The 12492-nt window shown below is 56.7% G+C and overlaps 1 protein-coding gene across 1 annotated transcript; it reads left to right on the top strand.

Moving 5' to 3' along the window:
• The first annotated feature begins 782 nt into the window (after nt 1-782).
• Nucleotides 783-7969, top strand: TIMM50 (translocase of inner mitochondrial membrane 50). Its single transcript, XM_039251092.1, has 11 exons — nt 783-1059; nt 1931-2087; nt 2624-2655; nt 2859-2880; nt 4740-4798; nt 4889-5008; nt 5384-5488; nt 5584-5682; nt 6071-6227; nt 6559-6665; nt 7760-7969. The coding sequence occupies exons 1-11, from the start codon at nt 952-954 to the stop codon at nt 7859-7861; spliced, it is 1068 nt and encodes a 355-aa protein (XP_039107023.1). The 5' UTR covers nt 783-951; the 3' UTR covers nt 7862-7969.
• The last annotated feature ends 4523 nt before the right edge of the window (nt 7970-12492 follow it).

The raw sequence follows: 12492 nt of genomic DNA, 5'->3' as shown, positions 1-12492 counted from the left end.
CCATAGGTGACCATAATCCTGAATTCCCTGTCTTTTGCCTAAGTTTGTACTTTTACTACCTGTTTATCCCTAAACGTTACAAGACCGTTTTCCATAATTTGAAAGTTTACATAAGCAGTATTAGGCTTTTCCCCCTCTTTTTAAAGAAACTTAAAAAGAAATTCTATTCTGGGGAAAGCAGAGCAAGGAAAAGGACGTGGGGGGGTGGGAGGCGGTGGGCAGAGGATAGGAAGCTGGCTCTGTGCTGACCGCAGTGAGCCTGAGGCAGGACTCAAACCCTAATTTCTGACCTGAGCTGATGTCGGATGTTCACTGAGCCACCCAGACGCCCCATGGACTTTTTTTTCCCCTTTCCTCTTAAAGAGAGATTCATCGTGGCCACCCGTAGCCCCTTATTCATTGATTTCTCTCCCAACACGCCTGACCCCAGAGAGCCGGCCGCCATTCCTTTGGCTGAGCCCTGGGTGAAATGGCTGGCGTTCCAGTCGCTTCCTCAGAAGGTCACCGGAGGTGGAGCAAGAAAGGGTTCTGAGGCCGGAGGAGAAGGCCCCCTGGCTCCACGTGAGGAGAGGGAGAGCTTGGGAGGGCTGGCTTTACGCCCGCTTCCTGGGCGGACCCCGTCGGGGGCGAGACGAACTAGCTCACGCCTCCAGGACTCCGTCGCGGCGGCCTCCGCTTTACCCCCCGGGCATTGGGCGTCCCGCCCCGAGCGGCTGCGGAGGCGGGGGAGAGCCCCACGGCCCGAGGGAGGCGTGAGGACAACGCACTCCAGCCCGGCCGGCGCTCCTTGAGTGTCCCCGGCTGGCGCGGCCGCGGCCCTCCGCCCGAGGGCCTTTGACTCTCTCGGGCTCCCGTCCGCCCGCCCCTCCCCCGCGTTCCCATTGGCCGCGGCCCCGGCCGGGGCCGGGAGAGGAGGAGCGAGTGGGCGGGGCCGCGTGGCGTCAGCGCAAGATGGCGGCCTCGGCGGCGCTGTTCCTGCGCTTGTGGAGCGAGCTCCGGCTGGGCGCGCGGGGGCTGTGCGCGAGGCTAGCGACGCCCCCCCCTCGGACCCCGGACCAGGTGAGCCGGCCGGGGGTGGCCCCGAATCCGGGAGCCCTTTCGTGGAGTTCTGGGCGGGGTCCCGCCGCCGTGCGGGGGTTCTGGGACGCAGCATTTCAGGGTGCTGAATGGCATGCCGCCCGCGCTTTGGGGAGCTTCCCTGCCTCCCGGGGTGGGCAACGCTTGCGCCCCCGAGTTGGATGCTGTGGGCTCAAGCGCAGCTTCAGAACACCACCTCCTCGGGGCCCCACGTGGGCGCCAGGGGAGGGGAGGTCACCTGTTCCCCGTTTCAGTGACCGCTCAGGTAAGACTTGAGGGGGAGGAGCCCGGGATGCTGGGTGCCAGTGTGCCCTTGGGGGTATTTCCCCTGCCCTGCTGCTACTGGTGGTGATGTTTGCGCTTTTGATTCATCCTGCTTCTGCACTGACAGATCAGTCATTCTGACCTCCAGGTTAATCACTTTGTGCCCTTACAACCCCGATTGCCCCTCCGCCCTCACTTTTCATCCCTTCCCTTCTGTACCATGTTACTCTGAGCCCCAGGCATCCAAATGCCTTCACTACCCGTCCTTTCCCCGTTTGTGCCCTCGATTGCCTTACTCTTGGCACCTCAGTGTCTTGCTAGGCTCCCTGATCTTGTTTCCCTGCCCCGCGGGATACTGGGCACCCGGCCTATCAACTCTTGAACCCCTGGGGCCTTGCCCGGGGCAGTCTAGTTTTTGACTCTTCTAAGAGACCCTGTCTGGCGGTGGCATCTCCAGAGACATAACACCCTGAGGCTATGTGGTTGTCTGGCTCTCTGGCTTCCGACCTTGATTCTTCTCCAACCAGGGTGCCTGAATCATCCTGACCTTTCTTCTCTTTCAGTCAACCTCCCTCCTTCTCAATTGCAGGCCACAGAGATTGGGAGCCGCGCGGGCACTAAGGCCCAGGCTCAGGGGCCACAGCAGCAGCGAGGCACAGAGGGTCCCAGCTACGCCAAAAAAGTCGCACTCTGGCTGGCTGGGCTGCTCGGGGCCGGTGGGACTGTGAGCGTCATCTATATCTTTGGTGAGGGGCATATGCCTGTTCCCTAATTTTGTTCCCTTGGCCCTCTTTTCTGCAGAACCTCTTCCCCGCCACCTCCTCCCACCCCCTAGAGTTTCACCCACCTTCATCCCCTGACTCCTCCCTCCCTAAGGCAGCCAACTAGAACGTCTACCTTGGACATGGCAGAAGTGACCTTTCTTCTCCTTCTACCCACTCTGCTCAAGGTTCTACTTAATTCTGCACCAAGATATAGAGAGTCAGTTGGAAGAGGGAGAGATGAGGAACGGGAAGCCTAGAGCAGCCTCCTAAGGACCTTGTCCTTCCACACCCAACTCCAGCCATCCCTCTAGTCCCTTCCTCCTTCAGAGACTGAGGAGGCCGCGCCCCGGTCTGATCCCAGCATCCTGATCCCAGCCCCCCTTCTCTCTTGAGCTTAAGAGACCGTGCCTCTTCCTTCGTCCCTCAGACCCAGGAGTCCAGGCCCCCTGCCCTCTTCCTCCCTCGAGACCAGGAGGCTGAGCCCCAATTTCACACATTCCTCCCTGTCTCCTTTGCAGGAAACAATTCTGTGGATGAAACTGGCGCCAAGGTGAGAGGGAGAGAGACCCAGAGGCTCTGCCGGGGTCGCATCCTGTGGGTCCTCTCCCCTTGTCTCATTTCTTGTCTTGGGGGTGAGTCTCTCCCTCCCAGGGACCTCTGCCTACTCCCAAGGTCCTGGGGATTCCGTTTCGGGGTCTGGTGGGGTCCTGCCCCTGCTACCCCAAACACTATACTTTTGTCTCTACCTTCCAGATTCCCGATGAATTCGACAATGGTGAGTAAGAGCACAGATCCTGAGGTTTCCTGAACCTCTCCACTCTGCCATTTATAGGGATGTTGCCCTTCCCATCTGGTGCCCCCCCCACTCTTCCTTCTTCCATGGGGGGGTAGAGGAGTCAGCAGCTGCGTGGCTTTGGGGGGAGGGGCACTGCAAAGCCCCAGTCCTCTTGGCTGGCCCAGCAGCAGATGGTCAGGGACAGATGGGGGAGAGGAGTCCACAGCTTGGGAAGAGGGGGCTGGCTGCCACCAGACACAGGGCTTCCTGTGCCTTAAATCCGAGTGTCTGCAGCCCTCAATCCCCTCCTCTTTATGACAGCCTCTTGTTTCCCCCCAGTCCCTCACCCCATCGGGCTCCTTGTTTCCAAAACAGTGTCTCTTTCCTCCCCCTTTTAGTTAACCAGCTTTTGGTGGAGAGTTTCTGACAAATTGGATAGTAGAGAGTAGTCAGTTCTGTCACACTTGGCCCTTCGCAGGAGAAAAATAGAACTGGTAGGTCCAGAAAGCCACCTGTTTGCGCTGGGGAAGTTTGCAAGCCCACATGTGAATGCGTTGATTATTTAAGCTGGGCAGGTGGGTAAGTATGATGTTCTAAGTGGGTGGTCTTCCCAGATTATACAGACTCGCGTACTGACTTAAATTGAGCAGGTGAACATGCATTGTGTGTGGTTATTAGCATAACTGGCTTCAGTATTTTTGTTTTCTTGGTTTTTTTTTTAATGGTTCTGTGTGAGAGAGAGAGAGTGGGGGAGGGGCAGAGAGAGTCAGAGGACAGAGGATCTGAAGCGGGCTCTGGGCTGACAGCAGTGAGCCTGATGCAGGGCTCAAACCCAGAATCCCTGTGATCATGACCTGAGCCCAAGTGACCTGATGCTCAACTGATTGAGCCACCCAGGTGTCCCAGTATTTTGGTTTTGAAAAAGCAGGCCCATAGAGAGTGGTTTAAATACTGTAGTATTTAGAGTAAAATTACTGTAATAAAGTAGGCAGTCATGTAAGTTTCTTGCTGTAAACCGGATTCAGTATATTCATTTAAGCCAGGGTTTTTCGGGGCTCCTGGTTGGCTCAGTCAGAAGAGCATCAGCTCTTGATTTTGGGGTCGTGAGTTCAAGTCCCACATTGGGTGTAGAGATTCCTTAAACAAAAATTTAAAAAAAGAATAAAAAAATAAACCAGGATTTTTTTTTATTGGTACTTTGGAGCAGGTAGTTCTTTGTTGTGGGGGAGTACCCTGTGCATTGAAGGATGTTTAACATCATCCTGGGCCTTTGTGCGCTAGATGCCAGTATCTGGACAAGCACGAAGGTCTTCAGACATTGTCGAAGTTCCCTGGAAGGTGGTGGACGAGATTGCTCCAAATTGAGAACTGTTGATTTAATATCTGTAGCTGTAGGTACATGTTTAGTGTAGTTTAGATAGGTCCGGCCTATTCACTAAAAGCGGGCCTATCTGGAAACCTAGTGGTTTAAAATAGACTAAACGCTCGCTGGCTTGATGTCAGCACCGTTGTGTATGGGTTGGACCTGAGCTGAAACCAAGAATCAGACACTTAACAGACTGAGCCACCCAGGGTGCCCCCTCTGTGGGTCTGAAGCGGGCGGACGTATGAACAATCTCTTTCATGTTTGGGGTGGCGTGTGGGTACAAATATTCACGTTCAAACTGGGCAGGTGGATAAATGTATTTGTCCTGCCTGGCGGTCACGTCATTGCCTTCTACCTTCGGACTTAGAGCTGAGCTCGTTCTGGCGGGTGTGCAGACCAGCTTGTGTGTGGTAGGGACGTAAACCCCTGGCTAGCCTGGGAGGTTGAGCAGCAGCTCATCTTGGAATCTCTTTGTGCCCCGCTGTCCTCCTAGATCCGATTCTGATACAGCAGTTGCGCCGGACGTACAAATATTTCAAAGACTATAGACAGGTGAGCAGGAGTCCTGGGCCCTGTCCCCATCCCTCCAGCACCGGCCCCCTGCCTCCTTGTCTGAGTGTCCCCTCTGTCCCTCTTCCACAGATGATCATCGAGCCCACCAGTCCCTGCCTCCTCCCTGACCCTCTGAAGGAGCCATACTACCAGCCGCCCTACACGCTGGTCTTGGAGCTCACCGGTGTCCTTCTGCACCCTGAGTGGTCGGTGTGTCCTGGGGAAGGCAGCGGGTTGGGGCCACTAGATACACATGGGTGGTTGCGCTGTGATGACATGGTTAGGCGCAGTGACTCGGGGGCCGGCTCCGCTGTCACCAGGGGAGAAGGCGTCACTCTCGGTGCCTCGCTTTTCTCAGCTGTGAGACCCCTCGCCCCGCGGGTCGGTGTAAGTGTGCCTAGGCCGTGGCCCTGGGTCACAGCCGTGTGCTCCTGAGCCCCCAAGAGCTACGGAGATGGAGGAGAGCCCTGCAGTTCTGGGAATCCCCCCCCGGGCTGGGGCTTCCTCCTGGGGGGGGCGGGGGGGCTTCTGGGTCTCGGGGTTTCACCATCCTCACCGCCTTCACTGTCCTCACTGCCTCCCCAGCTGGCCACTGGCTGGAGGTTTAAGAAGCGCCCAGGCATCGAGACCTTATTCCAGCAGCTCGCCCCTCTGTACGAAATCGTCATCTTTACGTCGGAGACTGGCATGGTAAGGCCCCAGGACAAGGGAGGGGGGGTCAGGGAGGCGGGAGACGGGGAGGGCGGGGCTCGGCCTGACCTCGGTCTCACCCCGCCCCGTCCCAGACTGCGTTCCCACTCATCGACAGCGTGGACCCCCATGGCTTCATCTCCTACCGCCTGTTCCGGGACGCCACGAGATACATGGATGGGCACCACGTGAAGGTGCCGTGCGGGGGCCGTGGGCGGACCTCTGGGGCTTGGTGGGGGGGGCGCTTCCTGAGCGAGAGAGGCCCCAGCTCTGACCCCAGCCTCGGTCCCGCTTCTGCCCCAGCTCCGATTCTGACAGGACCTCAGCTTCCCCCTGCCGCCGCCACAGCCCCCCCACCCCCACCCCCCGGGCATGGGCTGGCCCTCCAGGCTCTTCTCCCGTCCCCTGAATCTGGGAGTGGGATGGGGGAAGACGGGGCCTCTCCAGAGAAGGCAGCCGGGGGTAACGCAGGGATACAGGGTTTGGAAGCTGCCTCTTGTCTCCGTGTCTGGAACTGTTTCTGGGACCGTGGTAATTGTAACCGTGACGTCATATGAGACTCGGCCGTATCTGTGCTTCTAGGACATCTCGTGTCTGAACCGGGACCCTGCCCGCGTAGTGGTCGTGGACTGCAAGAAGGAAGCCTTCCGCCTTCAGCCCTACAACGGCGTTGCCCTGCGGCCCTGGGATGGCAACTCTGACGACCGGGTCCTGTTGGACCTGTCTGCCTTCCTCAAGAGTGAGGCTAACCCCTGACCTCCGGGCCTCTGATCCTGGAGCCCATGACTCTCGAGAGGAATGATAGATGCTTAACTCTGGCTTTTATTTATTTTTCCATGTAACGTTGGATATATTTGAGGCGTGAGAGGTTCAAGAGCACCTCGCAGTCTTTCAAAGCTTCTGAGCACGTTTAGGGGTGCTCCGGAATCTTCAGGGGGCGCCTGGGGATGTTCAAGGGAGCCCTCTGGGGTTGAGTGTCGAGAGATGTTGCAGGCGGCCCTGATCTTTATCCTCGTGGGCCCTCCTTCCCCATGGCCTGCCTGGCTGACCCCTGCCCGCTGTGCCCACAGCCATCGCACTGAACCGGGTGGAGGACGTCCGGACTGTGCTAGAACATTACGCACTGGAGGATGACCCCCTGGAGGCCTTCAAGCAGCGGCAGAGCCGGCTAGAGCAGGTGGGCGCTCACATCTGCATGCGGATGGGGGCCATCACAGCATGTCCCAGAGCTCCCCGGGGAGGAGCCGGGGGGCAGCCTGTCCCTGCTCCGGCTGCAAGACCGTGAGCGAGGACCTTGTCTGCCACACAGTCTGGGCGGGGGCTCTTGTCATGGGGGAGGGGCTGGTGGATTCCACAGCCACTTGGGAACAGGAGGCAGGAAACGCCGTGCGTGGTTCTTGGAGAAGGGTAGTTGGTGATAGTTTTGAGCCGCTCTGGGGACCTGGGTTTGGTGTGGACAGAGGATTTGAGTCAAGCTTGGGGAGAGGGATCCCTGGACACTTGGCCCAAGGGACTGGGCAAGTTCTCGTGGTCTCGATGTGATCCCAGTGGTTCAGAAGTGGGGCTCAGAATACGGACGGAGTCTGGGAAAGAGCTTCTCAGGTCTAGATGGAAGTTGACCAGATTTGGGGTGGGGTGCCTGGGCACAGGGCTAGGGCCCAGAGTGCCCAAAGGCCGAGGACATGGAGATTCAGGCCTGGGATCCCCCAGCGTCCAGCTCATCCTGCTGAGGGCTGGGCCCTTGGGCCCCGGGGAGCAGGACAGTGCAGTCTGGTGAGGGCCTAGGGCCTCGGCAGCATCCGGGTTAGGATATGTGGGATCAGGGACGGGTTCCCAGGGCTCAAGGGAGGGCTTCCTGGGATCTGGGGAAGGGGATCATGACACTACCTGCGATTTAATTCTGCGCCAGTGTTCTAGGGGGCTGGGGAAGGGGGTCTGGGCTGGGCAGAGGTTTAAGGAAGGTGGCCCCTTGGGGCGCCTGGGTGGCTTAGTCGGTTAAGCGTCCGACTTTCGCTTAGGTCATGATCTCACGGTTTGTGGGTTCGAGCCCCGCGTCGGGCTCTGTGCTGTCAGCTCAGAGCCTGGAGCCTATTTCAGAGTCTGTGTCTCCCTCTCTCTCTGACCTTCCCCTGCTCACGCTCTCTCTCTCTCTCTCCTAGAAATAAATAAAAATATTTAAAAAAAAAAAAAAAGGAAGGTGGCCCCTCGCCGGGGGAGTCTGGGAGGACACTGCCGGCCCCAGACTGACCCTCCTCTCTGTCCTCACTGCAGGAGGAACAGCAGCGCCTGGCCGAGCTCTCCAAATCCAGCAAGCAGAGCCTCTTCTTCGGCTCCCTGACCAACCGCCTGTGGCCTCGCTCCAAACAGCCCTGACCTCCAAGCCTCGTCAGAATCCCTGCCTCGGACCTGGGCCCAGGCCCCCGTGCTCCCAGACCGTGGCTTGGGCAGCCACATCCAATAAAGTCCATCCCAGATGCCACAGCCCTGTGTCCGGAGAGTCTTCAGATGGGGGCATCGGGGTGAGGTCCGGGACTCTTGGGCCATCGTCCCGTGGTGGCTGATCGGCTGCAGAGCACGGAGTGGGTTCTTTGGTGGATCAGGACCGGTGGTGAACCTTGGCCTGGGAATCTGAAAACCTGGATCCCTCTGGCCGTGTCTTCCCGTGTGCTGTGTGACCCGCAAAAGTGTGCCTCCCTCCTCGGCCCCAGGTTCCTCACCTGTGGGAAATGGAAGAGAGGGGGACACTGGGCCTTTAGAGACAGGTCAGTGCCAGGCTGCTGTGTGCACCTGCCGGGTGTGGGCTCTGCCCTTCCCGTCCCAGGAGAGCAGCTGCCGTTCCCTGCGCCAGCTGCGACCCTTGGGTTGCTTGAACTGCTTTCTCGATAGGAGCCGGAAGTTGGGCATCTGGGTGGTTCAGTTGGTTAAGGATCCAACTCTTGATTTCAGCTCAGGTCATGATCTCAGGGTGATGAGATCAAGCCCTGCATTGGGTTCTGCCTGGGCTTGGAACCTGCGTAAGATTCTCTCCCTCTCTCTCTCTGCCTCTTCAGCTCACGCACTTGCACTGTCTCCAAAAAAGATAAGCCAGAAATTGGGATTTTTAAAATGTTTATTTTGAGAGAGTGCGCACATGAGCAGAGGAGGGGCAGAGAGAGGGAGAGAGAGAAGCCCAAGCAGGCTCCCTCACTGTCAGTGTGGACCCCCACCTGGGGGCTCAGACTCATGAACCATGAAATGGTGACCTGAGCCACAATCAGGAAGCTGGCGCTTCACCCACTGAGCCACCCAGGTGCCCCCAATCTCCCAGTTCTTGAATGTTGGCCCCTAACTGGGATAGGCAGACCGCATAGTCCTTCTCTGCAGTGGGGTTTCTAGGATGCTTATTCTGTGTTCCGGCTTCGTGTGGCCCGTGCAGCAGCCAGTGGCCGTTTGGAGCTGTGGGTTCCCCGAAACGTGAGGGGTATAAGAGGAATGGAGCTTCTGCTCCTTTCAGTTTCATTTAAGCAGCGCACATGGCTCGTGACCCCTGCAGCGCACAGCGCAGTTGTGTGTCCTTCCACAGTATGCGTCCCAGACCGTCCCACGTTCAAGTCCCAGCTCCATCAGTTCCTGCCTCGTGTGGTCTCGGGCAGGTTACTTCACCCCGCTTGCCTCCGTTTCTTCCTCTGTAACCAGAACAGTGCCTACGTCTCGTAGGCTGGGCTTGAGGGCCGAGCGAGGCGCTCCCCGGAGGCACTCCGATGGTGGCCGTGCCCCGGGCGCAAGGGGCGCCACCTTCTCATCTCTCAAACAGGAGCGATGGTTGGAGCTGCCTCTGAGCCGTTGTGAGGCGTGAACAGGACGGCCCGTGCTCAGGCCGCACAGGGCTTCCCGTGGTGCCTCCCAGGGGCCCGTACGGGCTCTGCACAGGTGGCTGGGCCGATCTGGTGGCGCCCAGCCCCGCTGTCCCAGCCCCTCCTCCGGCCAGCGTTTAGTGCTAGTGCCCGTTCAGTATTTTTTATTTAAAAAAAATTTTTTTTTTAATGTTTTATTTATTTCTAGGAGAGAGAGAGAGAGAGACAGCGTGAGCAGGGGAGAGTCAGAGAGAGAGGGAGTCACAGACTGAAACAGGCTCCAGGCTCTGAGCTGGCAGTCAGCACAGAGCCCGACGCGGGGCTCGAACCCACGAACCGCGAGATCATGACCTAAGCGAAAGTCGGACACTTAACCGACTAAGCCACCCAGGCGCCCCCCGTTCAGTATTTTTTAAAAGACATCCCTTGGTATTATAATAATTAAAATGTAACTGGGGGGGCCAGATAACCTCTGGACTATAGGTTTTTTTAAAGCCTCACAGATGTCTACAAAGAAGTATTAACACTTGCATGAGGTGTACCGTCTGTAACCCCAGCAAGGACTCAGGGCTATTGGTTTACTCATTCATACTCATTCACTTTCGCAGCATGTGTTTCTTAAGTGCTGACTGCCTGGCCTTGTTCTAGACGCTAGGGTGCCTCGGTGAGCAAAGCAGACCTAGAGCTCTCCCCTCAGGCCATGTTCTCATCTGGGAGATTAATGGTCAGATATTTCTCAAGGTAATAAATGCATAAAGAAAAATGGCGTGGGGGGGGGCTGTGCTAAGGAGATAGAGTGGTTTGGGGACTTGAGGCGCTGTTTTATTGTTATTTTTTTAATGTTTATCTATTTTTGAGAGAGAGTGTGCGAGCTCATGAGTGGAAGAGAGAGGGAATCCCAAGCAGGCTCCACACTATCAGTGTGGGACTCAAACCCACAAACCGTAAGATCATGACCAGACACGGAGTCAGATGCTTAACAACCGAGCCACCCAGGGGCCCCTATTTTTGTTTTTTAATGTCTATTTTTGAGAGTGAGTATGAATGGGGGAGGGGCAGAGAGGAGACAGAATCCAAAGCAGGCTCAAGGCTCCAAGCTGTCAGCACAGAGCCTGACACAGGGCTCGAACTCATGAACCGTGAGATCAGGACCTGAACTGAAGTAGGACACTTAACCAACTGAGCCACTCAGGCTCCCCTGAGGTGCTGTTTTGAATTGAGGGGAGCGGTCAAGGAGGGGCCCCAGGGAAGGTATATTTGACAGACCATATTGAAATGAGAAAAGCCATGGGGATATCTGGGTATGTCAGGCACAGCCACCTCAGGGCCTTTGCACTTGCTGTGCCCTCTGCCAGGAGGATATTTCCCCAGGATCCTTATCACTTCCCTCTCTCCCCCCCGGCCCCCCACCTTATGTCATTGCTGGGATGTAACCTCAGCATGGCCTGTGGGCCCTAAGGTTGGCAAGTAAGAGAAAGTTCTGAATAGCCAGAGACTCCTGGAAATACTTTGCACACAGATATGACAGAATTCACCTGAAACGCTATCCTGTCTGGCACAAACCTTCAATAAAGCCTGGTTATTTTTATGATCTTTAAAATGAGATATTTCAGACCTGTAATATGTTATCTTCCCAAGTTATTACCCAGGACAGGAATTTGCCTTCTCCCACAGCAGTTTCTAAACACTGTCCAAATGCCATTTGAATGTCTCCTGTGATGGGAAACTCACTCCTCCACCTACCCCAGTATAGGGTCTAATTTGCCTCCCAGTAATCGGATCATGAGGTCTGGCTCTACGCTTTGGCCTACAGAGCCAGTCTGAGTAGGGGGAGGGGATGTGGAAGGAGGTCCTCAAATGTCAACCGAAGACTCTAGTGTATTTTAAAGGTGCTGGAGAGCCATGCAAGAGGCTGCAGGAGAGTGACACGGTCAGATCTGCACTTAGACCCCCTGGGCTGGAGTGGTCCTCTGCGGGAGAGAGTGATCAGGGGGCTGTGGGGCTCAGGGGAGGTGCCTGGCCCCCCTTGGGGGCTGTTAGGGAAGGCCTGCAGGAGGGGCAATCTGGTGAGGACAATAGAGGAGGCAGTGGAAAGGATACAACTTTGTGCAGGGGAGACCTGCACAAAGGAAGCTGGGGTGTCTGCACAGTGGCCACGGCCCTCCCCGCTCACAGTCCTTCCATGACCCCAGGCCTCAGGATTAAGAGGAAAAACAATTTTAAAGATTTTATTTTGAATCCCTATCTACACCCAACGTGGGGCTCGAACTCACCACCCCAAGATCAAGAGTGGATGGTTCCGCAGTCAGGCGCCCCTCCGAAGAAACGCTTTCATTGAACTCTCCGGTAAAAATCGCTGAGCGCTTGTGCGTGCTCGGTGCTGTCGGGCTATGCTGTGCTAATCACCCTATCTTCTCTAAAATAATAATAATAATAATAATAATAATAATAATAATAAGCTTGTAAATTGAACCTGTACTTCCCCCGTATAATTGTTAGCCTTCAAGTATTAAATTGTTTTATTTGGGGGTAAAAAAAGGAGTTCACGTCCTCTAAGGGCTTTGACTCAGCACCTGGCACGGAGCGATTATAACCGGAGAAGCCGGAGCATCTGCTCCTAACTGGGCTTCCCTTGCCCTGGTCCGGGAATACTAAGGGGCTTCTGGAGGGCGCGGGGGGTGCCCCCCTCCCCGCATTGCGAGGGCGCAGGCCCCCGATCTGGGAAGACGGAATTTCCTGCCCATTTGCTCCTCACACCTTCCGGAGGCCAAACGGGCAGCCCAGCTGCGGCGCGAAGGGGGAGGGGCGCGGCCGGCCGGCAGATGGCGGCATTTACATACAGCTGGAGCCCCCCTCGGAGGCGGGGGCTCCGCGCCCCGGCGGCTGGTGCATCCGGGAAGCGGCGCTTGGAAGCGTGGCTTTGTCTCCGGGAGGGGAACACGCACATGCACACACACATCGGGGTCCACAAAGAACCCCGGATCTTCATCATATCCACGCGTGGACTTCCCACGCCTAATTTCTTTCACACAGGGACGCTCGGTTATTCACAGCTTAGGCAGACCCTACCACACACACGCACACACACACACACACACACACACACACAGCCACCCAGAGGCATTTGCACAGACCACAAAGTTAGAGGTTCATATACCTACGCACAGTGGT

This window comes from Hyaena hyaena, unplaced genomic scaffold (assembly GCF_003009895.1).
Source record: "Hyaena hyaena isolate Hyena2069 unplaced genomic scaffold, ASM300989v1 scaffold_9, whole genome shotgun sequence".
Lineage (NCBI taxonomy): Eukaryota > Metazoa > Chordata > Mammalia > Carnivora > Hyaenidae > Hyaena > Hyaena hyaena.
The sequence above is the reverse complement of the archived record's forward strand: the minus strand, read 5'-3'. Positions and strand labels throughout refer to the sequence as shown.